This window comes from Typha angustifolia, chromosome 4 (genome assembly GCF_048772165.1).
Source record: "Typha angustifolia cultivar Huaian chromosome 4, ASM4877216v1, whole genome shotgun sequence".
In the NCBI taxonomy this organism is placed as follows: Eukaryota; Viridiplantae; Streptophyta; class Magnoliopsida; order Poales; family Typhaceae; genus Typha; species Typha angustifolia.
The window spans coordinates 9,794,990-9,821,905 of NC_133242.1; the positions used below are offsets into that span (position 1 = coordinate 9,794,990).

The window sequence follows — 26,916 nt, forward strand, 5'->3', positions numbered from 1 at the left end:
ATTAAACATCCATCTAGATTTATTCCCCCATTAATTGGTTCACTGACCTATTCATGATTTGTATTCCTAAAATGCAAGATCCATATTGCAGAAGCCTGGATGGCAACTCAATTTTTTTGTTTTTTTTTTGGGAGACATGAGATTTGATTATGTCCCACTAAATATCGATGAAAATCTGGATACTCTTATATAACTGAGCTTTGTGCCTCTATCTTAACGTCGAGCAGCAACTCAATTGGCTAAAGGATCCGAGATATCTATTTTATTCATTACATTCACACGTTGAGCTGTACAAAATTTTATATTTTGTAATATATAAGTTTATATATCTTATTTAATTATTTTTTATCAGATTTTTGTGATGTTTAGATACAGGTTGCCAACAGAGAGAAAAAAAAATGGGAAGAAAAGGGGCTGCTATTCTAAAATTATTATTATAAAACTTTGCAAATTTATTAGGACATATAATAAATTTTTAGCAAAAACTCCTCAGCCTGTTTGTTTGGGAAGTGATGAAGGTGAGGGCAATAGAATGGTAGATATGTTTAGTTGTAATAAAAGAACCTGGCCTTGAAGTACCATAGGTTGCCTCTTCGTATTGATAAATTGAGAAAACATGATTGGTAAATGGTACTCTGTCATTCAAGAAAGTTTAAAAAATAACTTTTGAGTGCTATTCCGTTGTATTGCTTCTTTTTTCATGCTACCGAAATGGTTCCCAGAAGCCTGGACATGCTATTGGCAATAATATGGTGGAAAACCTAGTAAAAGAAATAATTTGAATCTTTCAACTCTTGGCTTTGACTGCTTCAGGCCTCATAATTGAATTATCACACATTTGGAGGAATACAAGTGGGAAATTCTATTACCCTTGTACGAGTAATATCTCTCCTTTGACGCCTTCTAAACAATCTATCAACTGTAATTCCTGCATTCATTCATCCACTTCCCTTCTTTGTATCTCATGATTGTACTTTCTTACACTCGATAATACTGGGTTTACTAGGTTTATCTCTATGCATCGTTTCAAAAATCTTTTCTAACTTTCAGGGACAATCCTCAAAAGAGGTTATAAGGTATTAAATTCAACAGCAGATCAATGTAAGCAGTCAGATATAAGCACAATCCTCCCTTTGTCAGAGCAGCAAGCTCTGAATGCTGAGAAAGATGTTGGATATTAGCTATCTCAGCAGTGTATGCTGTGAACAGAGTAAATTGTGTAGAAAGTAAACCTTTGGTTGGGTGTTGCTTTACAGTACTACTGTCACTTCAGGTATCATGTTAAACTATCCAAGTCAATCTCTGTGAGTTGTAGCTTACAATCACTATATACATAACAGTTATAAAAGACAAGACAAACATAGATGACACAGCAGCCTTTTGACTACCCAGTTTTCTTAAAGAGGAACAAATGAGACAGCTTCGGTATGTTGCATCAGTTTGCTAAAGCACCACTATCAGAAACAGTTTGATGACACAGGCATTGCTAGCTCTATACTGGCAAAAACTTATTTGCCTCAAAAAGGAAAAGATAAGAACACAACGGTTTTAAGCTTCATTGGCGACTATCAACTATTAGAACTAAGAGATCAGTAGCCTCTCTATGCCTTTGTGCAATAAGGTCTCTTCCAGCTCCTAACCGAGCGGTCCTACATGAGAGGAGATAGCAAGGGATGAAGGATAATACAATAGGTCCACATGATAGGTTATGCACAAGAGCAGGCAGAAAAACCAACTGATATGAAAATTTTTACTAACCTCTTGTCAAGCTCTATCTTCCTTTCAAGAGCTTGAGCAAGAATGCTTAGCCTTCGAACATGGCCGTATAATTTACGGGTAGCTTCGAGGCCTTCTTTTACAGCACAAAGTTTCTTCAGAAGATCACATGCAATAGAAAATCCATCTGTTTTATTCCTGAGGCAATAAATCAAGAAGGGAAATATTGAATGAGAAACAAAAAGTGCAATAGAGATTTTAGCCAGCATTGCAGTAATTCAAAGCTAACATAACCTAAAAGACACAAAAGGTGAACAACATGGCGCCTGGATATGTTAGCTGACAATGATGGATGAAAGTTGTGATGTATGTAAAATCATCCAGGAATAACCTTAGTAATTCTTGAAAGATAATTTCCACAGACTGAGGGGTGTCAATTAACACTTGTAGCAGTTTTGGGTCTTGTGATATGTTCCGCAGTGTAGAGAGTACATGTTTCAGGACTTCCTGGTCGGGGATCCCACGATTAAGTGAGTGGATTTGCTTTAGTAAAATCTCTACCGCACCAGCAGCCACCAATGTTTCACAGCACTTCTGTGAATGCGCTGAAGCAATACCTGCAGGACCAAAGTAAGGGAGAAATCTAATTGCCAATAGATTAATGTGATTTTATAGGCTAACATCATAACAGTTCCAAGGGGATGGAAAAAAGAAATATAATATCATGGTTTACATCTCAGAATGTAAGAACAAGTTTTGATGGTAATATGTGTTAGGAAAGCAGCTGAGGTTACATTACAGAGCTTTCAAGTGGGGAAGTAAAAAGAATTTTAATATGGTGTGCTGAATATAGTTATTTTTTGCAGCAGTTGTAACCAAGGTTGGAAACATCAAGATCGAGATCGGCCTTCCGAAAAATCGATACATATCGGCTGTATCGATCGCCTAGATTAGATAGAAATTTTTAATTACGTAAAATTCTAAATATTATTTAAAAATAAAATGCAGGAAAACTTCTAAAAACTTAGAAAAAAAATTACCAAAAAGGAGAGATGGTGCAAAGAAGGGGCGGCTATCATCAGCTATGTTTGCATATTTGGAGGTGTCGTTGAAGGATGTTTGTAGCTTGGAGGATGTGAAGGAGAGGAAGGAAAGGTATATGAGAAGGGAGGCTTGCAAAGATGTTCTTTTTTGATGATGTATTGAGTTTGCCAGGTCAGTGGCTAAGTTACTATTTTTCCGATTTTGGACACTTTCTTGCTCAGATTAATTTCATGTTTAAGAAGGCAGATTTAGCATAAATTGAAACAGAAAAGCATCAAGGTTTAAACCAAGGTTCGAAAAATCGGAATCGGCTTTCCGGAAAAATGATATCTATCGGCCGGATTGGCCGTATTGGTCACCTAGATCGGATTGGACTTTTCAATTACATAAAATTCTAAAAATTATTTTAAAATACAGGAAAACTTCTAAAAGTTTAGAAAAAATTACCAAAAATAAGAAAATAAAGAAAAGAAAACTATAGTGCAAATGAAAACTGAAAAGAAAGATACCATGGTGTAGTGAAGAAGAAAAAAAAAAGAAGAAAAAGAAAGAGAGTGGAAGAAATAAAAAAACTGAGAGAAAAATAAAAAAATAAATTAAAAAATTATATACTGGAGCTCGCGGAAGCTAAATCTCTCTATAAGAGAAACAATGGTTATATAAGGAAAGAGAAAAAGAGAAAAAAAGAGTGAAAAAGAGAAAGAGAGTTCGAATCAAGCCTGAATCAGAATCAGTCGATCCGACGAACCATAGTTGTAACAACCTAAAATTTATTAAATAAAAATAAATTATAGAGATAATCATTTAGATAATTAGAGATTTAGTTTTATCTTTCATATTATAGAGATAATCATTTGGAAAAACACATCCATTAAAAAAACTTCCTAAATAAATGTTAAAGAACTTTTCTATGGAAGTAAATAAAAAAAAGAAAAGAAAAGAATAAACTTACTTAATGTTGCACAAGTTTGTCGAATGCTGCTAATACTTCTGCAAGCAAGGAGTTGTGAAACTGCAGCAACTAATCTGTTAATTAAGCGCATGCCATCATCCACATTAGCAGCACATTTCTGTAGCCTGTACCGTAGGTCAGAAACCTGTTGCTTTGAATGTTTCCTAGCAAGGTAGCCTTTGCAATAAGACTGTCGACAAGAGAAAAGGTAACATGAGTGAAGCAAGGAAAGTAGCATAAGGTAAAGGTAGAGAGCACATATTTGAGAGCTCAATCAGAACACTGTTAAGCAGAGTAAGGACTAACAAAGTCCATCATGATTCAAATTTTCCCAATAAGTAAAAATACAAAAATTGACAAATGAGAAAATTAAATTTACTTTACAAGAGCTTATATAAAGGAACCTGCTGTTTTCCAATACATAGTAGCATGATGACTAATCCGCCTTATCCAACTCTATATGTATGTGTGAGTGTCATTCATCTTATGACAAGAACCAAAAGCAGAAGTACAGCGTGATTATAGTGAATTACGGTGGGAGGAAAAGAACAAAGCTTGAATAAGGCAAATATTTTGCAGGTCTCCATCAAAATAATAATTGGTATAAAATGGGTAAAATATATAATGGAAAGACTGAAAACTTCACAATGACAGACTACCATAAATTGCAAAGAGGAAGAAGTAAAACACAATTTTGAATTTGCAGCAAGTTATCATTCTTCTTTTAGCTATATTACAAAAGATGACAAGTACCAATATTTATGAGGCAAGTGGTTTACACTGGAATTTTATAAGAAAAACAAAGTGGCACTTGAATGTGTTGAACCCTAAGCTAACTACAAATATACAAATATCAAATATACAATAGGTACAAATGAAAAGTAGAGAGTGCACCTTCTAAAAGTGTTAATACTTAAAGCCCTGTTCACTTTAGGAATAATGTTTTTCTTATTCTGAAATACAACTCATTATTTCAGAACAACAGCTAAACATCATAATAACCACATTTCAAAATACAAATATTATTTATCAAAATTACATCTTATACTACACACTAACTCAATTACCAGTTTACCCTTAATATCTATCTCATCAACATACTTTTTTTAAATCAAATGATATTTATGGTAATTTTATAAAAAAAAGATATCATTTTTCTATCTTTTCATTTACTTTATATCACATCAAAAAATAAGTATTACACCATTATTCTAGAATACAAGTGAAAATAAAATAGTTATTCTAAAATAAAGACCTCATGTTAGGAATAACGAAGAGAAATACTTATTTTGAAATTAACTTTATTCTTAAAGTAAACAAGGCCTAATAGATAAAACTCGAAAAAGTTTTCTAGTGCCAATACTTCTGTCTAGTGCATTCATTAATGAAACACCAAATTGGATCATACTCAAACATCCAGAATGTCTACATCTAAGAAACCTCAAAACTGGAACATCTAGGTAATAAAGACTACAAGTATCTAATAACTTAATTGTATAACTACACTCAATTATAGGCACATAAAGGAGGTTTCAGATGGTAATCATATATGGGATTCTTTACTTCTTTATCAAGTGGTGCTACAAGTCCAAGACTAATATATATATATATATATATGATTACATGATCTGCAACTTTCATCCTTACCCATAAATTATGAAAAATATATAAGACATTGGCAAATGACAGATTAAACACTTACTTGGATTACAACAATGCGCTTCTTTTCTCTAACCGCTGCTCTTCGAGCTATCCAACCACGCACATAAGCTTGAATAATGAGCACTGACCTTTTCTGCGATTTAAGGAATAAGAAATTTCTCCACCATCTCTGCAAATGAAATTTTTTACTATATATAGGTATGTTCCTAAGGCAACTATGCATAGTATAAAAAGAAGCCGAAATTTGACCTACTTGAATAATAGAGATGCCACAGCACAATTTATCAGCATCTCTACGAGAAATCCAACCACGTATGGCTGATTGAATCAAAATGGCTGACCTCATTCTAGATCTGTGGGACAAAACTTGCTTCCACCATCTTTGTAACATCAAAATTGAGTGCAATACAATCTTCAGTTCAATACTTTTTATTGACCCGGCACTATACATATCATTAATTCTAAGGTGCTGCCAATCTGATTGCAGGGAATAAGCACCTGCATAGGTGAGACTCTTAATTGAGAATTTTATAGAATAGAAAATCAATGTTTAAAAAGTGCCCAAAGTATGCAGGCGATCATCTGACTGCATAGCATCAATGTAATATGTGAGTGCATAAAAGGCTGGCGCATAATCTAGCAATAAAAAATATTAAAAATAACTTGTATATAATTTACCTATCTAGTTTCTTGGATCTTTTAGCATATTAAGCTAATAAATAGGTAAAAGCTGCAAAGTAAAATATCGATAAACATCTTCATAATATTTTAGCCACTAAGGAATGCTATTTTTTACTTATATAATCAGAATAAATATTTTCAAGTATGATAAGTTACACTAACAAAATGAATCAATACAAAATTACTATAAAGGGCTATAGATATCTCAATATTACAACATAACGTTTTCATATATATATATATATATATATATATATGAGAGAGAGCATATGCATATGTGGCGAATATGCAGGTCAATATGCGAGTGCTTATGTGTATGCAGTCAGTATGCAAGCACAAATGTGTATGCAGTCAATATGTCAGCGCATATGTGTATACAATGTGCAAATGCATGTGTATACAATCTGTATATGTGGTCTATAACTCTATATGTGATTGAACGGCATATGAAAACCACATAATGATATGTGGGGCAGTTGACCCACCGCCACCGCCACCGCCTATGTAGCCACATATGCAGTCTATGCAGCCGCTTTCCAAAACATCTATAAAATAAATAAAAAGCATACTAATAAATCATCTATAAGTATAAATAGCTTCATGCTAAGTGAAGTGCTAAACCTAACAGCTTCTTTCGAGCTAGCCACCCCCTGGCAAATCGTTGGATCACTATGGTGGCAAGATGACAACGTTTAAATGCCTTCCGACACAAAAAACATCGAACTGTAGCCTGGATATCTATGACTGCTTGGACCTGGCTTATAAAGCACCTCCTTATGGAATAGCCATGCCATTGACTCTGTATTCTAACTGCAGCAGAAATTTTCTCCAAGAGAATTTTATGATATACATATCTTTTCCATGCAAGTTGTATTGTTTTAGCGGCCATAATTTTTTGACGCTGAAGGATATCTGCATCGTCATGTAGGACTAGATGACTCTGGAACCGAGCATTCAAAGATGTACTCCTGCAACTGGCAATCCCGCCACAATTATATGACTGCATATAAGTGGATGCACGTAAATTGTCTGAGAATTTATTGCTCTGTGAAGGTTCAGTTCCCTCGTTGTGCTGCCTTCTTGCAATCCAAACCCTCACTGCCTTCTGAATCAACAGAACAGATTTTTTCGTGCGCACAAAGTAATGTCTTTCCATCATGAACCTGAAATATCCATAGTAGTTTCCTGAAGTAGTTGTAAAATTTAGATGTCAGTAGTGCTAAAATGTCACCAAAAAAAAAAGAATCCTATGGACACATTTGCAAATAGTACTTACCAGATAATGCCTGTAGCACGGAGCAAGCACCATTGACAGAGTCAAATTTATTAATCAAAGTCACGGCTAACCAAGCACGGATGGCAGACTGCAGAAGAGATGTTGCAATTTTCATCTTCAAAAACTTGGTTCGCGCATTGATTTTTCTAATATGGCATTGTATAACCATTGCAGCTTGTTCTGGAAGAAAGAACATAGCCCAACGTTAAACAAGAAAAGGATTGAGGATATTTATAATCCGAGATGCCAATGAAATTATTAACATAAAATTCAACAACTAGGAGATTGTTTCTTACCCACCATAATTAAGCAAATATTGCATTCAAGATTTTATCATAGAATTATTGCCAGTGGTCCACCACAAAATACAATCAAATTTCTTTTGGTTCTGACCCCCTTTGTTATATGCTAAGACTATTAATCGACTAAACAACACCAAACAGAGCAGTTATAGAACTCACAACAGCATTCAGAGAACTATTTCCAGTTGATCTCTTGCAAGTATATGGAAGGAGAAGTCATATTTGTTAAGCCCTTTTATTCTGTGCAAATTTACCATCTGAAAACTAGCTCTAACACCAAAACAGAGAAATGCACCTTGATCGCATGAAAACAATTTTAATGCAACATCTCAGAAGTAAATATAACAGTCTAAAGGATTTAGAACAACTCAGCATATCTACATCAAGTAAATGAGGAAGTGTTGTATTTCAAGGTGAAATTCCAAGAAAAGGTCAGTGTAGAAAAAAGTTCTCATCAATCACTTTTTCCAGTCAAAATAAAGTTACAAACAATACAAACATGCCAAAGTTTGCTAGTAACATGATTCATAGTGAAATATGGCATCTAAAATTGAAGATTTATTATGTAAACAGTAAAGTGATAAACAGATTCATCTAAATTCAATCATGTATGACAATGAATTTCTTAGGTGAATCTCCCTTCTAGTAACTAGGGGAAAAGAATGAACTTTTAAACATATATTTACCAGACCTTCCTCATTCTGTGAAGAAACACATTTTGGTTCATTCTTTCCTTGGGAGCTGCATCTTCTAAATGAACCACTTGAAGAAATAGGTGTTTGAGAAATAGCTGTAAGCTTAATACCTGGACTTTGATACTCTGATCGTCTAGTTATGGTCTTTCTTAAATGGTCCTACAGTTTATAAAGCATGAAATTTATGCACATTTTAGTAACATATGCCACAAATGGAGACAAATGAACAGAAACTTACCATTTTTTTACTGTTAATCAGTTGTGGAAATAAGAAAGCAAGGAGAATTATGACACTCCTTTCCTCCATGGATGCATCATTATCCAGAATGTCACTTAATGGCAATATCTGACGAGTAAACAAAAGCATCAGCAAAGAAAACCTGGATGATGCGCAAATGATCCATGTCCTACCTTGAGAAGATCACTTGGCAGTTCGCTGATCCTATGAACTGCAAGAGATTTGCAGATGGCAATAGAAGAATCAGCATAAAGACATTTGTTTAATTCTTTAGTATACCCGTTTTGGTTTTCCTGACAATTCAACAAAATACAAAGATAGAGTGAAGCAGTAATGAAGGGAAAATAAAGAAGTGATAGTGAATCAGGATAGATGCCACTAAGTCAACCTTTAGTGAGAAGCCATGATGGTTGATGTTCAAATAATAGTTGATCAGGCAACATATCGCATCCCCGTCTAGCAGAGAAGACGGACTCTCAGCCTTTGCGCTATAAACTACCTGTAGGAGAAGTACAAGTAGACGTCATATTAAAAACAAAAGAAAATACTAGTGTTCATTGAAGTAAGTTATCTTGCAAACTGAGAGTGCATAAATGTGGATCGTAGGGCAGCCCATGAAATACTGTGGACATGGGATAAATCAGAAATGTGAAGTTTAGATGGCCATTAATCAAATGAATACTCCTGGTGTCAAATATGGAATTTAAATCTTACCAAATGGAAAGAAGCTTAAAGATGTCCAAAATCTGAACATGAAAAAAGAACAGAGGACAATATAAAATAAGCTTCTTAAACATATTCACAATATTGTTTCTCCCACCATGTTAGTTCATGATGATATTTCCAGCATTATGTAGGATAGGAGAGGAGAGCTGGGCAGTAGTTCCAACTCAAGGAAAAGGGGAGAAGGAAGACGAAGGACCGCAGTCACATTTGGGTCAGACTTAATCTGAGCCAGCTTGAAAGCCCATGATGTAAAATACTAAGAAAATAGTAAGACGCCTAGGAGGTCCAGTTGGTTCCACTTACACCTAAGGTGAGTATCTAGGTAATCAGCACAACCGTTTTCTAAAACAATGGTTTCTTCTCGCTAGAAACCCATCATATAGAATGCTAAAACCAAAGAAACGTTAAATAACTCACTTTTCTTAGAAAAAATACATCTACTAGCCATTTGTTATAATTCAAATGATAAGTATTAAACCTGCATAAGATGTTAGGGTTGCTCTTGGCCTTTCCAGTCGATTTGAGTCAAAAAGTCTGAAATGAGGCATATTAGGCATTAGCCACTAGGCCATGTTAACTCATGGCTATTGCGGTACATAGTGATTATACAACGATCTACAGTTCCTGCAATTTGGAATGAGGTCGTACTGGTCTCAGAATCTGTTTCATTTTAATGCGGAGCACTATTATTCAGTTTTAACTTTCTCCCTCAGTTTTCCAATTTGTCCTAGTATCATTTCAAAAGGGTACATTTAAGAAAACTGAAAAGGTGGAATAGACAATAACAAATAAAGAATACAGCAAACTAATTTATATGTATGATTCCTGGATTATATATTTGTCTTCCAACTGAAGAACAAGTTGCAAGGTTTTTGTTGCATAATTTGAAAATAAGGTAGCCAAGATGAATGACACTAAACCAAGGTATAATATATTGACAAAGAGGAGTGTGCATTGATGACCAGAACAAAAACCTTGATTGTAAACAGAAGTACCTGAATCCACTCAAGAAGCAATGCTGTATGTGTCATTGTGTTGTACTTCAGGAGATCCTGAGAATCAAGATAATAGGAAAAAGTGAAGAGACGAACCAGAGCTCAATCAGGAGTTAGTATGCAAAAAGAATCAAAACTATTACTTCACTAGAAGGTAATGATTCCAGTTTGCTTCAGCAGTTGAAATGTTTGGATAGATTGGGTCATGTTATTGTTTCATGAAATAAAGGAACGGCTAAGAAAGCTGATTCTGCTAGACAACTAAAGGCCTCTAAATCTAAATCCTTAAATAGACGAAGTTAAGTTGTGCCCTAAATCTTTGATACAACCATCTAAATGCTTCTAATTATGTCTAATAGGAGAAAAGGTAACAATAATCTTAAGTAGCCAAAGTAAGCTAATTTCAGCAGAAATTTTGAAGTACAAAGCAGAATACACACCATATCAGATGATTTTAACCTTGTTATTTCGCCAACGAGTGAAGATCTCTCAACTAGTAAGGGCAACTGCAGAAGACAATCCAGCATTTCATGTATTATTTTATAATCCAAAGACAATGGATAAACTTGCAAAAAATAACATTCACCATTTTTATGAGCACCTAAAAGATAAGGAAAAAAACACAGCAAGGATATAAAAGAATCATCATGAAATAGAGCCCAGTTACCGATCACTATTTTCAAGTTTGTGAACACCAATGCTAGAAGAACAGTACTCTTATAGTCTTATGAGTACCAAGCACTTTGGAACCTGTAGGTTGATTATCCACTACTGCATTCTAGATAGGATAATTAGGTTACCTCCAGAGAGTTAGTTGCCCTTTGCAAACCCCAAATTGGCAAGAACCTAGTGCATTAGAATGCCCCTCTAATCATCAAGATATAGAACCTTACCAGAGGATAATCTAATGCTTGCTGCGGTCTGAACCGATGCTCGACCATCGGATCAAGCTCACTGTCAGACTCGAAGTTGTCCACGGGTGGGGAAGCTCACCGGGCCGGGCCCTAGGGCGCTTATCTACCTAATCAGGTTGAGTCTCAACCTATCCTCCTGGTGGTCCGATTGTGGCTCCTGAGGGTCGGGGAGGAGAGGCTCTCAAAAGAGAAGGCCCCTCCGTCCAAGCCAACTGCAGGTAGGAGCGAGAGATTCAGCCCGTTTCCACTGCAGTATGTCTTCAAAAGACTCTTGCTGCTGGGTTGAGGAGGATCTGCATAAGCATCTCTATTGTATTGGGTTGCATACATACGCTCCATGATTTGTTGTTAATTTCTCTACGTGAACTCCAAGATCTGATCCGATGAACTGGTGTTCGGACCTGACTTTGCCGGGGCTATGAGTCGCTAGGTGGTAGCTCGATGGTCGTTGCCTCTTATTGGCCAGATGTGGAAGCCTAGAGTTCACCACGATCCACAGTCAAAGACTGATATGCTCCGATACCAATTGATAAGAACCAACCCGGTCCGATCTGCAACGATCTCTAGAGAGATTCTAGGGTGAACCTTGCAAAAGCAATTATAGAAGATCTACCTGTTGGAATCTCTCAAAATTTGTTATCGCTCTTGAAGAGAGCTTTTCAATAAATCCAAAATCATAAGATTTGGTTAATTAGATCTTAAGATATCGGCCGAATAGTGGTTGAATGTCGAAGATGTGGTTTGGGGGAGTTTTGGGGATGTTATGCGTGGTATGGCCTAACGAAGGGGGTTTCGGGCCAAGACCAGCCTAGGAGGGGTCGATGCAAGAAGGATAGGAGTAGGATTTAGGAGAAGGAGCTCAAGCTCTAGTCTAACTACTCGATAATTCAAATAAGTGGCTATCCAGACGTAATGATTTGATCCTTAGGCTACCCCTTTGGGTTGAATATAACACGACACCAAATACAAAGCAACTCCAATTAATAAAGCATAATCGGCTAACTCGAACCAGCACCAAATGCAATAAAATAAATAAAGCAATAAATAAGACCCAAGTCGATCAGCACTCAAGTCTCGAGGAGGTTCAATCAATCCATCCGCATCACTCTTATGTTTGAATATGGTTAAGTTAAATAAACTCAGAATATTATATAAAAATTATAACGAAAAAAGAGGAATCGAGTCACAAAATCCTAAAAATTGAAGTGTTAATCAGATAATAGGAAAAATATAGGGTGCAATTTGTAAAATCCTTACTTTTTTCTCTAATAAAACAATCTTTAGAGGACACCAAAATAAATTTTATTAAAAGCCAAATCCGTCTCTATTTAGTTGCAATTTTTATTAGCTTTACATGAAGTAGGAGCATGCTTTCAATTGGTACTCCCCTTAGTACATTAGTAAGTCATGATGCTACTTTGTATTCAAATAGGGTAAAAATAAAGCATAGAAATTAAGTGTAAGGTCACCTATAAGCTTACAAAAGAGAACTGAAAGGAACAAAAGGGTTTCAACTTGGGAGAGGTGAACCACCAATTCACAAAAATTCAAACATTAATGAGTTTTATTTGAAGCAGGTACATCTCTCGTTTATGTAAAAAGTAATACAGCATCTACCATTACTTTTACTCCCACATCATATGCGAAACGAGGACTGCATTAAATATCTAATGTAGAACCCAAAAATTGACTTGCAAACAAAGAATAATGGTACAAAAACACTTTAAACTCGTCAGGGTACAATTGCAAACTCAATCATCAAATACATTAAATAAATGGAAAGATACATGGCACAAATAAGATAAAAATCTTACACAAACAGACCTGTAAATGAGTAAACATATTCCAGAGCAACGACAGTATCAGCTCTTTGTCCGCATTGGTAATGTCCTCTGCTTCTATCACAATTCCATCTCCATCAGATAACAGAACACCAGCCTTCTTGAGATATTGAAGAGCAACAGTGCAATTCTGGATTTTCTTCTTATGAGTATCACATGGAGTAATTAATTTCTGGACATGAGAAAGATACCAAATTATATATTGAAAGAAAATATGATTTGTATAACAATAACTAGGGTGGCATTAAGAGGACCATACTGAGATTAGTGATGCCTCAGATAGCAAGAGTTGAGTAGCTCTGCAAAGCAGTATGCCATCTTGAAGATCTTCAAATAAGTTTCTTATGGTAAAATCGTATTCAGAAAGAGGGAACTGTATTTGTAACAATTACAAAAGGATAAAGACATAAAAGGCATTAATTATAAATCATATTTAAATAATGCTTTACACTAAGAGTAGCAACATAGAATATGTTAGTAGCATAAAATCTTAACAATACCTGCTGATAGCTTAGTTTGAATCCCAGAATTGTGAGATGGGAAAGAAGATCACCTTCTCCATGCATTACCTCTGCTAAGCACTCTGAGATATAGGAGAAAAGAAAGGCAAATGATACAAACCACAAGTATAAATTGGTTGCATCTTGGTCAATGAAGAGAACCTAAAGGAGATGAAATTTCTAGATCTTACCATAAATAATTTGTCGGCTTGATTTAATATGAGAATGGCAACAAAATAACGGAGCAGAACCACCATCTACACCATCAATTCCATAATTTACAGGAAGAGAACTTTCAGTTTTAGCTCTGTCCAGTGACGATACAAGCAATAGAAGTCTCTTCAGTATGATATTTCCAAGAGATTCGAAATAGCCCGGTCTGTGGAGACCCTCAACCAACTTACTGTAAGAAAAAGCTTTTGCGATACCCATATGAGAAAAGAGCTGCTTCTCTATGATCATTTTTATGAAAAGATCCTCCTGCTCCCCTTTTCTTTTCTCATTCTGCAATACCGAATCACCACCGAGTACAATATGCAATCCAATTCTAAGCCACACTGGATTGTAACACATGAGGACTCTAGTTGATTTCTCCTTCAGCCTAAGATCAGTTGCAATTGGACAAATGACTTTCATTTTCAATCTGCCATTGTCGATGTTCTGAAATGTAGATTCATTAGAATTAAAAGTTGATTATGTCTATATAGCCAATACTATACACATAAAATAGGTAGTTACATAAATGTCTGTCACAACCCTAGGATAGAATTCTCTGAAAAAAAACCCAGAGACAGGCTGAAACAAAGAAGAACGGTGAACTTGACATTGGGTGTTGTAGTCTAAACGGTTGGATTGATTTTGGCCAACTAGAGCTTTATAGTGTCTCGTGCCTTTTGAGTGCAAATCTGGGCTTGCCACTTGACTAGAGGATGGGTGTGAGTCTTTGTGAGAGTTGATTATGGAGAGAGCTCAAGGATTTAGCTAAGAGATAGCTCAAATAGGTGAAAGCTTTGGACTGGTCGGACTGACATCTTAAATACACGGAACAAGGCAAAGACTCTAGAAGTTTGACAAATAAAGATAAAAGGGCAGTAAAACATAGGCCTTGATTCTCAAAGCAGGTACATCGCTTACTATTAGATCTATTTGTCCAGACCACAAGATGATTGATCAAATATGTTATCAGATTCAAGGGTCAAAAGGTCATTAGGCTTTGGTTCAGGACTAGAAAAATGAAAACATGAATATAATCAAGCGATCTTGAGCTTGGACTAGCCTAAACTCACTAGAGAAATTCTAGATGTTAAACATGTCAGTGTTAACGCATACAATAAACTCAAAGTTCCTAGGTATCCAATGATTTAAGTGGATGACTAGAATGTTATCCGTCAAGAACCTAAATTATTCTTTTTTTACTCCAATCAGCCACCACCTACAATGATTTCCCTCTAACAGCTAATGCTTATCCTACAACACATGTGCCCCTTTTCATCCTCAGTCTCCTCTGGTCTCCATCTATTGGCCTTCAGACAATATAGCACCTACTAATATCAAATAATCACAATAATACAGTATAGATAAACAACAATTTTTGCATGGAGAGATCTGACAAACTAAGGTTATTTGAAGACACGCCTTGAAGAAAAGGTTTTAAAAAAAAAAAACTTTTAATTTAACTAGCTTATTATTCATGCCTCGTTTACTTTAGGAATAAGGTCAATTCTAGAATAGGTATTCCTAATTTTTTTCTAAAGTAAGGTTTTTACTCCAAGAATAATTATTCTTGTGTTGACTTGTATTATAAAATAAGGGTGTAATATTTACCTTTAATGTGATATAAAATGAAAAAATAGAAAAAAGTATTTATAAAATTACCACAAATATTATTTGATTTGATATAAAGTAATTTGATAGGACAAGTATCAATGTTAAATTAGTAATGTGTGATATAAAATATAATTTTGATGAATAGTATTTGTATTCTAAAATGAGGATATTATGGTGTTTCACTGTTATTTCAGAATAAAGAGTTATATTTTAGAATAAAAAGTTATATTCTAGAATATATTCCTGAAGTGATGGGGGCTTAAAGTTTAAATCATGGTTCGTCGGATCAGGATCGACCGAATAAGATCCCAATCTAGGCCCGATCCGAACTCTCTCTCTCTCACTCCTCACTCTCTCTCTTTTTCTCTCCTTACCATATAACAATTGTTTCTCTTACGGAAAGATCTAGCTTCAACAAATTCCGACAACACAAATCTAACTCCGACAGACTCCTGTATATAAATTTTTAATTTATTTCTTTATTTCTCTCTTAGTTTTTTTTTTATTTCTTTCACTCTTTATTTTTCTTCTCACTACACTATGACTTTTCTTTCTTTTGTTTGGTTGTCTTCCACTCACTCTCTTTCTAATCTCTTTCATTGTATCATAGGTTTTTCCTTCTTTATTTTCTTTTTTTTTTTTTAATTTTTAGAATTTTTTTAAAATAAATTTTAGAATTTTACGTAATTAAAAAATCCCATCCGATCTAGGCAATTAATATGGCCGATCCTACCGATACATATCATTTTTCCAAAAGGCCGATCCCGATCCCGACCCCGATTTTTCGAATCTTAGTTTGACGCTTGTCTATTCCAACTTATGCTAAATCCGCCTTCTAAAACATGAAATTAATCTGAGCAAGAAGAAAGTGTCCGAAATCGGAAAAACAGTAACTTATCCACTGACCTTGCAAACTTGATACATCATCAAAAGAACATCTCTGCAACCCTCCCTGCTCATATACCTTTCCATCCTCTCCTTCACATCCTCCAAGCTACAAACATCCTTCAACGACACCTCCAAATATGCATACATAGCTGACGATAGCCGCCCCTTCTCTACACCATCTCTCCTCCTCTTAGGGCCCCTCCATTGCCCACCCACCCCCATTTCCCTCTCCCCTTCCAAGCTCTCCCTTTTCCCCCTCGAAACTACATCGTCCTCCCGGTTCGGGACTCCAAGATCGCAGCCGCAAGCCCTAGGGTTCGAGAAGAGTAGATTCAGCCAGGAGGTGAGGGATCTGGAGAAGGATTTCAAAGCCTTCTCACGGCAGATCTGGGCCTTGTGGGAGGACTTAGATTGCTCGAGTTCGAGTGCCTTGAGGCGGCGCGAGGCGGCAGCGGCGGAGGAGGAGGGGCGACGGCGGAAGGTGGAGGTGGCATTGGTGGAGGAGGTTGAGGAGGAAGGGGCGTTCTTTGAGGCGGTGAAGAAGAGGGGGAGAGGAGAAGGGGAAATAGGGTTAGGGTTTCGGAAGGATGGGTAGGGGGTTTTGTAGTTGGAGACGTCGCGGAAAAGGTTAGGGGAAATAGAAGGAGAAGGAGGGGAGGATGGAGGAGATACGGCAGCGTTTCGCCGCGCCGCCGCCGCCTCCGCCGGCGTCCGGCGGCGTCGATCCATTGGGTCCGGAGATGAGAGAGGAGAGTGGTGTCGGAAAGAGAGGGGCTCTTTTGGAATTTTACTGGGGGAGGAGCGGGAAAACGGATATGGTGTTCGTTCGAATTGGTGTGTGGATTGTCTGTACGTGTGATTGTTGGGATTACTACAATTTATTACGTGGCTTTCTTCTATTGGCAGCTTAAGTCTCCATACGAGAATAATAGAATCTGGTCATGCCTCTTCGAATTTTTTTTACTGAAATAAATTATCCCAATTTTAATACCAAAATGTATGATATTCTTAATTCATGTTCCTATTGTTAATTTATATTTTTATATCGCTATATGCATCTATAAGTATTTATTCAAATAAAATTATTTCCATAACTAATAAAACAATAATCTCTTAGGACAAAGCCCAGACTTTCTTTACGCTATACGAAACAACACGGTGGAACAATGGCTATGGCTAGAAGAAAGTTTCGGAGAAGTAGAAATAGATATCGAAATTCTCACTCTTCGTTACACCTATGATGTTCATAAATTATGGATCGACGGCAAACAAGTTCATATTCATCAATAAAATTATTAGTTCCTCGGCTGCCGTCCTCTATCACCAGAGTTTCTGAGAGGAGGAATGCGCTAAGAGTTAGCAGGAAAGAAACACAGGTGTGTGAGGTGCGCCATTGTACAGTTTTTCAAGCTTGTAGTGTTGAATGAGTACGTAGGAAAGATTGATTGCGAGGGCAAGCATCATATTAAGATGAATTTGATTCGTCATAAAAGGTTATGTTTTATCTTTATTTCTCTTGTTGTAGCTAGTCTTTTATCATCAGATGCCATTATTATCATAACAATCATTACCATCATCATCATCATTGTTGTTATCGTCATTGTTCTCAAGGCCTTCCCTCATAGGTTTCATGGCCAATAATGCTGATGGACATTAACTTGCATGCGAGAATATCTCTTCGCATAGCTTTTGAAGAATACCTTGCTCCAAATATATAATAAGAAACTAAGATATAGGAGGAGATAATCTAGATGCCAGTGGAGTTAACTATCCATAGTCCAGAAGAGATAGAAGAAAAACACTTCACATGAGACTCATTATGCATACAAATTCCAAAGTACTTCATGAGAATCCTCCTTGCAAGAAGACACGCCATTTGTATTGCTCTATAACAAATAACTAATTTAGAGCATGAAGAGATTGCTAAGAGTAAGGCCTCAGGTTATGTCCTAACCTGGGATGATCTAAGCTTGCTAACATGAAGTATGCATGCCATGGAGACATTGAGAATGATTCCTCCACTATTGGTAGTAGCTTTAGGGAAGTTGTTAGAGATGTCGAATTTGAGGGAAACCGAATATCAGAAGAGTGGCAAGTAAGGGCTCAACACTTGAAAGAGTACTGGTTACTAAATTCAAATAATTTCTAGTGTAATGTCTCTTTCTATCTTTAAAAAGTTTGATAATGTGTTCTTCTTATGTTTTTAAGTGTTCTGGGACACAAAGCTCAACACACTTGATGCGCAAATCTTTCGTGAACCGAAGAAATTTAATCGTGTGCGATTCGAGTCTTTGGTTCCGACATATTCTTTTGGCTTTATTTGAGACTAAGCCTCGAACTCGATTAGTTAGTCTTATTTTTTTAGTTTTAATTTTTTTAAAGAATAAACTTGATTAGATATACAAAAGATAAAACAATGTTTGATTACTGAACCAGTTCAGGAGTTCTTGAACCAATTCAGAAGAGGTTTCTAAACTCAAAGCAAACAAGGCTTGACATTTGGGGCAAGGCGAAGAGTGTATCCAAGAAATGAGTTTGCAAGGGTTAGGGTTTGATGATGATGCACTAGCTTGTCACACAATTCAAATGGAAGCTATGTTGCAGGGGAAATATCTTTCAGCAAGGTCCACTAGCATCACCTCCACAGGGACTTCCAATTGAGCTTGAGCCTAAGAATTAAGTTTTGCATCTGCTCATGGTTGATGATAAATTTAGCATGAATAGTTGAAGTATATGCCATACTTTGAGGTAGTATGTTCCATGAACATGAAAATTAACAATATATAGTATTCGTATCCTCCTTCATTCTGAAGTGCTACTTCTCTAACAATTATTGGTTTGATTCCTCCTCTGGATATTAAAGTTGATATTTAGTAGATTTTTTATTATAGTATTATATGCATATAATTTGACTCTGTTCCGACTAACTATATTAAGAGGATTGACTCAATTGTCTAACATATATATTGAAAGGACTAGGCTCATAATCTAACCGAATATTATTTTTATGTAGGGAAAATTTAAATAAAATTCTATCTTTTAATAATTTTATGGTTAAAACTCATCTTTGAGTGTTCTTTACCCTAATACCTTTGTTCTATTATAATTTTCATCCGATATTATTTGATAATTTAAACCAACAATTTCTAACAAAACAATATCAAAATAGGAATATTCTATTAGAGATACAAATATTAACTCTAAAAATATATAAAATATCCATACGACATAGTATGTATATAATTTTAAAAGAAGTAAAAAATTGAATAGTGAAAATTGAATTGTATCCTAGTTAAACATGTATAGTTAGACTTATATTGCCAACAAATATGATGAGAACCGAATCAGATTGAATCACATCAAATGGAGATTAGGCTCAATAGGTTGAGGCTAATGATCTTATTTGATTATTTGGTTTAGTTAGAGTCTTAGCAGGTTAGGATTTTATTTAATTAGCTAAATCTACCTCTGTGTAGTTTTGGGAAAATATTTGCAGAATATTCTATACAAATCCAAATAATATCAAACTAGTTGAATTAGGTCGCCAACTTCCAGATCTACAATTTTGATATTCATAACTTCTTCAAATTCAGGATCTGACAAAATGAAAGCTTGAGAAGATAAGGAAATGAAAGGTTAATCCGAAAAGATAAAGAAGACTGATATAGTTAGTTTGTTAAGGTTTTAACTTTGTTGTTGGTTTGTTAGGATTTGTTAGAGTCGTTTGACTTAGTTGATGAGTCCCTAGGGTGAGCCTTTATAAATATATAAAGGAAATCTTTATTGGAGAAGAATCTTGGATAATTGAATTGGCTTTGGCCTTTATCTCATTCTTTACTTGTCTCTAGACACCCTCTCCTTCCTCCCTTCTTTCACCGTCTAAGTCTTTGGTCGGCTTCTAGCATCTATCTAGCTATCAAACTAGGATCTAATTGACCTCGGTCATTGTTTGGTCAATATCTTGAGATCTAATCGTTTAAATCTCATGATCTTAGATTCGTTGGAAAGCTATCTCTAAGAGCAACAACATATCCAAAATTCAGGAGGATCCGTTGAATTGATTGTTCGCAGATTCTCGAGAAAGTTACATACTTCATCGAGTTCAAAATCGTTACGGATCGGATTATATATCTAGAAACATATGCCTATGGACAAAATAGTATCAATAAATATAATCAAAAAGAAGATTAAATATATTTTACTTTCAGTACTTTAAAAAATCTCAAATTAGCCACTGTATTTACGATATTTTTCTATCAAAATTAATAGAGCGCGTTAAAAAATTAGAACTTTAAAATGGAGGGAATTTAACTTGACATTTAATTTTTAAAATTCTTTAGACACACCCCATTAAATTACATAGAAAAACTAGTATAAAGAGTGATTTGATATTTTTTTAAAGTATAAAAATATCTTTATCTATAAAAAATAAAAATAGAGGAATTTAATTTTTTATATTTTTAGTATATTGACTGATTTAATAACCGTATTTATGTACAGTGTATTTAACCCAGAAAAAAGAAATTTGGCGCACGCTCGCCACTGTTCTTCTTCCTCATCCTTATCGGAGACGGATTTAGCGCGTTTTTCCCAGCATTTCGCCGGAGAGATATCGGGGTTAATCCGATTGACAATCCCCCATAAGAACCCTCCAGGTCGTCTCTTCTCGGGGAGTCTCGTCGCCTCTTTATTCTTCTTCTTCATCGCCTTTCTGTCTCGCCAAAGTAGCGTTGTCAGTTTCGGACTGTCGGAGCGTCGCCGGAGCAAGCGAAGATCACTCTTCAACTCGCTGGTGAGTCCTCCTCCACCTCCGGAAGTTAATTTCAGTTTATTTGAGTATGCAATTGTATAACCTTGTGGTTATACCTTCGGCTTCGTCAGCGAGGTTCCGCCGACTAGTAATTAATTTTGGGTAATCGTGTGGAAGACCTCATGCTATGAGTAGTCGTCTCGGCATGGTTCTGGCCATCGCCGCCGCCTAACTAGCTAGTCGTTCTTCTCTCCATGAGAGTAATGTGTCGATGCCCTCTAGTTGAGCCCTCGTGGCTCCGTTTGGGAGATCGGCTACCGCCATGGCCGCCGGCCATGGACGACGCTCTAATCGTCGCCAGTCGCCCCGATCGGCTTCCCTTCACCTCCTGCGCCTGGCCTCTCGGCGGCAGTGACTGTCGGCAGCTATACTCCGTTCTCGTCGGGCTCCCTTCGAGAGAGACGGTGTGAGCTATATCCCAACCAGAGTTGCGGAAAGATTGTTATATTCTTGTCTCTCTTTCTTTAGAGATTTGAAGAAAAGAATGGCTTACAGCTAAGTCAGAAAATGGATAGGATAGTGCTCAATTAATAGTTGGATCCATATTTTAGTTTCGATATAAATTCGGATAACAAGATTTAAAATCTTATTCTAACTAAATGGATACGAATAATTTTCGAATAGAAGATCAAATCTTAAATGGATATTAATTAAATTTTAAATAAATTATAATATTTTATTTAGATATAATTAACACAAAAATATTAAGATTTTTACAACAAATATATTTTTTGTATGTCAAATATGTAAAATTAGAGAAATTAATCTCTATATATAATATATAACGTATTATTAATAACAATATTAATATTTACTATTTAAATAAGTAAACTAAAAATTATAAATCATTCAAAAAAATATATGGATAAACGGATATCCAATATCCGCATCTAAATAGAAAAAATATATCCGATCCATATCCGAGACCGTATCTGATTTTTCTTTTTAAACTTTTACCCATTTCTGAATCCGTATCGAATCCGAGCTAGGTCGGATAACGATTGGGTCGGAGTTAATCCGACCCGTTTTCACCCTACTTACAACTAATTTAGATAACTCCGACCCGTTTTCACCCCTACTTACAACTAATCTAGGGTCAAGTGATTAATTTAGGTCTATGAACCTAACTCGGGTAAAACTAGCCCTTGTGTTCAATCAGACCATCTAATTGACCCAAATAGTGTTCTAATTAAATCGTAGCTAATCTATGTGAGTCATAACATCGAAATTTTCTGAATTAGACTCAATTGAATCTTATCTAATCTACATGGCAATTGGGTTTTAGATCTAACTACATGATCAAGACCGCAGGTCCAGAACTTCGTGTCACTATTTGGTGTCCTAATTGAACCTATGCGAAATAAACACTTTACCCCTGTATTATCATTTAAACAAACATTAGAAAGATAAAGTAACTGGTAAACTTATACAGCATTATGCTACATCTACAATCGTATTAGAAAAAAATTGTTTCATAATTGAAGAAATTTTGAGTTATTGGTGCTCAAAAAGCCTGTGGGTCTGAAATCTATTGAACTGACTCAAGTTAAAGTGTCTAATACCCAATAAAATATTGTTATTGAGTTATTGGTAAACTTATACAGCATTATGCTACATCTATAATCATATTAAATAAAATTGTTCTCTAATTCTAGTAAAAAAAAAAGTTTCATAATTGAGTCTGAAGCTCATCCTTCTCCAACCCAATAAAATAGGCTAAAGTTTGACCTAATCAGAAAGTCTATTGAACCGACTCGAGTTAAAGTGTCTAATACCCAACTCGACTTGAACCCGGCCTAGTCCGTTCACCCCCTATTTGCTCGGACCATGTCTATTAAGTTTAAATTCTTCAAATCCTATTTGAATTGCTTAAATTCCTTGAACTTCTTTAATTTCCTTACTGGAAAGCAATGGCTACTGTTGACTTCTTGAGATTGAAAGTGTGGCACATTCATTTTTGTAAAAAAATTTATATGAGGGGTCGATACTTAATCTCCAACAAAATATGATCACATTCATACACTGAATCCCATTATATCTACAAATCCAAAACTATTGTTTACGTAGTTTCAAAGCTCATATTAGAGAAGTGTAAAGTAATTTAAGGTATATAAAAATTATCATTTGAAATGGATAAAATATTCTACTTTTTATTACATCCCATAGGTAATTATTAAATTAATCTTAACTCAAGGTGTTACTTGATATTCTTTTGGTAAATAAGTGGCTTTATAATATAGTGAAACTGTAGTGTTTACTTGTAATTTTCTCTCAATCATTTTAAGTGAATACATTATACTATAATTCAAAGCCAACTGATTTATTGTCTTTTCTCAGTAGGTATCTCTGGTTTCCAAAACTTCTTAGATCCTCATTTGCTATCAGAACATATATATCAATATATCTTTACCTGTTTATAACTACCTCCAATCATAGGCTTCACTCCATCCTGAACAAAAACGATGACTACAATCATCTTCTTAGTTCTTCTCCTTGCCTTGCTCCCCATCTTCCATCTTCTCACCAAATCTACCACCAGATCATTTCACAAGCTCCCTCCTGGATCTCTGGGCCTCCCTCTCATCGGCCACAGCCTTGGCCTTCTCCGTGCCATGCGCAACAACATTGGCGAGCAATGGCTAGAGGAAAAGATCAAAAAGTACGGGCCGATATCGAAACTGTCTCTTTTTGGGACCCCGACGATCTTTCTGACTGGACCGATGGCCAACAAGTTCATATTTTTCAATGAGGCATTAGCCCTTCAGCAACCAAGATCAATTACAAGTATACTTGGGAGGAGAAATATGTTAGAGTTAGTAGGAGAGGATCATAAAAGAGTGCGAGGTGCTGTCGCACAATTTCTGAAGCCTGAAATGCTAAAGAAGTACGTTGGAAAGATCGATAATGAAGTCAGGCATCATATAAAGATGAATTGGACCGGGCGGCAGACTGTCATGGTATGTGTATCTCATGTTCATTTAAGTTTATACAAGCTATTGCCAGCCTACCATTTGATAAGAGAATTCATGGCATGCATATACTATTAGAAGAATAAGTATATGTATCATTTCAGAATTTTACAGTCTCGTAGCATGTTCATAGTTTGTTGCATTTCTCTTATATTTATTTTTTTATTAACAATTACAATGTGCATGGCTTTCATCTCTTCTTTTTGAGACTTCATACCAGTCATTTATTTTGCTTTCCATCTGGTGATAGATCTTCATAAAAATTTAAGCAGACAATACTCCAAGTTAATATCTATCATTAAGAATTTGCACTGCAACTCAAAGATCAATGTTATGATCTAATATCCAATCTTTGTAATATACACAGGTATTGCCTCTAATGAAGAGTCTCACATTTGACATCATATGCTCCCTCATATTTGGGCTAGAGAGAGGAGAAGTTAGGGAAGGTCTAGATAAGGACTTCGACGAGATGGTAGCCGGAATGTGGGCAATTCCGGTGAACTTACCGTTTACCGCCTTCAATAAGAGCCTGAGGGCGAGCTCTAGGGTGCGGAAGGTGCTCACCGGAATTATTAGAGAGAAGAAGGCCAAGCTAGAGCAAGGTCTCTGCTCTTCTGATAAAGACCTCATCACTTATTTGTGTAGTTTAGGTGGAGCATTAACTGAGGAGGAGATTGTAGACAATGCCAGGCTTGTCCTAATTGCCGGCCATGACACATCATCCGTTCTTATCACATTCATGATCCGCCACCTTGCTAATGATCCAGATACACTTGCGGGAATTATTCATGGTAAGCAGCAGATTTTATGTAATTTACTGTAATCTAGTTAGCTTTTTTTTATTTTTTTTATTTTTAATTTTCTTTAGTTCTTTCTTGAGCTGATCAGCTTAGTATATTAACATGAAACAAAAATCTAACTAAGTACAGAGATGTGTCTGCTGATACTGAATTTAATGCTTGGTATAAGAGCCACAAATTAATAAAATAAGAATCTCCTAAATAATATCAAGTAGTAGTGATCATCAATATAACAAAAAGAATTCTTCCATATAGTTCTGTACTAAGTTTCCATCTAGAAAATACTATCATGAATGGAACATAAAAAGAAAATTCCAGTAATTGATCTCTAGATATCAGTGCAATTAATATTCATCCAGAAAAAATAAGAACAATAAATTTACTTAAAATTGAGTCATCCTCTAGGCAAGTATGCTATTTGTACTAAAAGATCATCATAGAAAAATGAGTCAGGAATGATTGCATCATTGCATATTATTTTTTCAGCAAACATATTTGAAAACAGCTGTTCTAAGTATTTTACAGGAACCCTTCTTCTGAAGAACCATTACCATCTTTTGCATCTCAAATACTCTCACACCTCATCTTTCTTCTCGAGTCCATGTACCTCACAATTCCTAATTCTTTGAAACAAATAACTCATTACTAATTTGTCATGACTTTTAGAACAAGAAGAGATTGCCAAGAATAAGGCTTTAGGAGATGCTCTAACTTGGGATGATCTGGCTAAGATGAAGTATACATGGTGCGTCGCAATGGAGACACTGAGGATGATTCCTCCTGTGTTTGGTAGCTTCAGAAAAGCTCTCAAAGATCTTGAGTTTGAAGGGTACTCCATACCAAAAGGCTGGCAAGTAAGATTGAAAATTTGAAATACCTGAAACTTTAATTACTGAAACTGAATCTCAAGTTTACAATTTTGTTATTTTGATACAATAATCTAGGTCTTTTGGGGATCAAGCGTAACACAATTGGATGCAAAAAATTTCCACGAACCAAGAAAGTTTGATCCTGCACGATTCGAGAACCAGTCTTCAATTCCACCATATTGTTTTGTGGCGTTTGGAGGGGGCCCAAGATTATGTCCTGGAATTGAGTTTGCAAGGATAGAGACATTGGTGATGATGTACTATCTTGTCTCACAGTTCAAATGGAAATTGTGTTGCAAAGATGATACCTTTAAGAGGGATCCAATGCCGTCACCTATGCATGGACTTCCTATTGAACTTGAACTTAAGAAATGTCATGCAAAAGCTCATGTGTGATATTATTTTTGCATCAACAAAAGAAGAGTCTGTATTATATTATGATGCAAAATTATTATGTAGAATTATGCTATCAGCGTTTGTTTAACTATCCTTCTACGAATGACAATGAGAAGTATTTTATTCCAATATGTGTACTCATGGAAAAGTTCTTGAATCCTATAATAGCTGAATAATCTTTTTTTTCCCCCCTTGGCAGTAGAAGAATGGGATTCTTTTTTTGACAAGGGTATACCTCCTTTAGATCAATTGATTAGTTGACTCACAGTGTTGGCATTTTTTTTGTAACATTTGTATTTAATATTGTGAATTGAGTGTAAAGTTCTGTTTCTATTCTTGTTGGGCCAAGAATATCACATCTGGATACCTAAGAACCTAAAATTTTATAAGAAAAACCAACATATAAATTGTAGCAGAATATAAACTTACATTTCTTTCTTGGAAGTAATTTCTTTTCTCCTTCAGTGATATGATATCTTTTGCTCTTAGCAATTGCTTCTGGAATGATGACAGATCTGGTATACTACTTTAATACTCTCAATACATCCTATGATCCTCCTGTTTATAATAACGGATCTGATGGTTTGAACATTTTTATTTCTCTTATATTAACTTAATTTGTTCTACTGCTGAAGATTTAGAGAATTTTAGTCCAAGTATAAATCAGACTGATTTCAATCACCAAATGACAAGTTCATATATATATGGAGTAAAGGATTATTTCAATGCATTTGACCATTTATTACAACTGGAAGCCAGTGATCAATAATTGAGGCTCTTTGATTCCTGCAACAAGCGTGACAATGTGCAAT

The 26,916-nt window shown here is 35.6% G+C and overlaps 2 protein-coding genes across 7 annotated transcripts; one reads left to right on the forward strand and one right to left on the reverse strand.

The window, feature by feature from the left end:
- Nucleotides 1-1,246: 1,246 nt before the first annotated feature.
- Nucleotides 1,247-17,115, reverse strand: LOC140758715 (uncharacterized). Of its 2 annotated transcripts, none has more exons than XM_073094978.1 (19): nucleotides 16,276-17,115; nucleotides 13,734-14,202; nucleotides 13,543-13,625; nucleotides 13,302-13,415; nucleotides 13,026-13,214; nucleotides 10,728-10,793; nucleotides 10,288-10,344; nucleotides 8,955-9,065; nucleotides 8,740-8,859; nucleotides 8,567-8,674; nucleotides 8,325-8,487; nucleotides 7,332-7,511; nucleotides 6,677-7,240; nucleotides 5,628-5,872; nucleotides 5,415-5,507; nucleotides 3,713-3,902; nucleotides 2,108-2,333; nucleotides 1,759-1,914; nucleotides 1,247-1,649 (listed from the first exon to the last, which is right to left on the reverse strand). In XM_073094978.1, the coding sequence occupies exons 1-19, from the start codon at nucleotides 16,984-16,986 to the stop codon at nucleotides 1,556-1,558; spliced, it is 3,939 nt and encodes a 1,312-aa protein (XP_072951079.1). In that variant the 5' UTR covers nucleotides 16,987-17,115; the 3' UTR covers nucleotides 1,247-1,555. The 2 variants fall into 2 exon arrangements, with proteins under 2 accessions (XP_072951079.1, XP_072951078.1); XM_073094977.1 differs by having other exon boundaries at nucleotides 5,415-5,543; nucleotides 16,276-17,114.
- Nucleotides 17,116-20,734: 3,619 nt separating this feature from the next.
- Nucleotides 20,735-26,281, forward strand: LOC140758594 (cytochrome P450 716B1-like). 5 transcript variants are annotated; one of them, XM_073094805.1, is made up of 5 exons: nucleotides 20,909-21,049; nucleotides 23,405-24,024; nucleotides 24,404-24,830; nucleotides 25,506-25,693; nucleotides 25,784-26,278. In XM_073094805.1, the coding sequence occupies exons 2-5, from the start codon at nucleotides 23,530-23,532 to the stop codon at nucleotides 26,102-26,104; spliced, it is 1,431 nt and encodes a 476-aa protein (XP_072950906.1). In that variant the 5' UTR covers nucleotides 20,909-21,049; nucleotides 23,405-23,529; the 3' UTR covers nucleotides 26,105-26,278. The 5 variants fall into 5 exon arrangements, with proteins under 5 accessions (XP_072950911.1, XP_072950906.1, XP_072950910.1 ...); XM_073094809.1 differs by having other exon boundaries at nucleotides 23,607-24,024; XM_073094806.1 differs by having other exon boundaries at nucleotides 20,915-21,049; nucleotides 23,408-24,024.
- Nucleotides 26,282-26,916: the final 635 nt, after the last annotated feature.

What these genes read in the sequence shown, in the direction of transcription:
- LOC140758715 (XM_073094977.1), bottom strand. Translation starts at nt 16,986, where the DNA reads ATGGATCGACGCCGCCGGACGCCGGCGGAGGCGGCGGCGGCGCGGCGA. An exon ending in TGCCAAGTGATCTTCTCAAG is followed by an intron (nt 8,675 to 8,739) that starts GTAGGACATGGA and finishes TTTACTCGTCAG; the next exon opens with ATATTGCCATTAAGTGACAT. An exon ending in ATCTTTCAAGAATTACTAAG is followed by an intron (nt 1,915 to 2,107) that starts GTTATTCCTGGA and finishes TTATTGCCTCAG; the next exon opens with GAATAAAACAGATGGATTTT.
- LOC140758594 (XM_073094805.1), top strand. Translation starts at nt 23,530, where the DNA reads ATGACTACAATCATCTTCTTAGTTCTTCTCCTTGCCTTGCTCCCCATC. An exon ending in ACTTGCGGGAATTATTCATG is followed by an intron (nt 24,831 to 25,505) that starts GTAAGCAGCAGA and finishes CATGACTTTTAG; the next exon opens with AACAAGAAGAGATTGCCAAG. An exon ending in CCATACCAAAAGGCTGGCAA is followed by an intron (nt 25,694 to 25,783) that starts GTAAGATTGAAA and finishes ACAATAATCTAG; the next exon opens with GTCTTTTGGGGATCAAGCGT.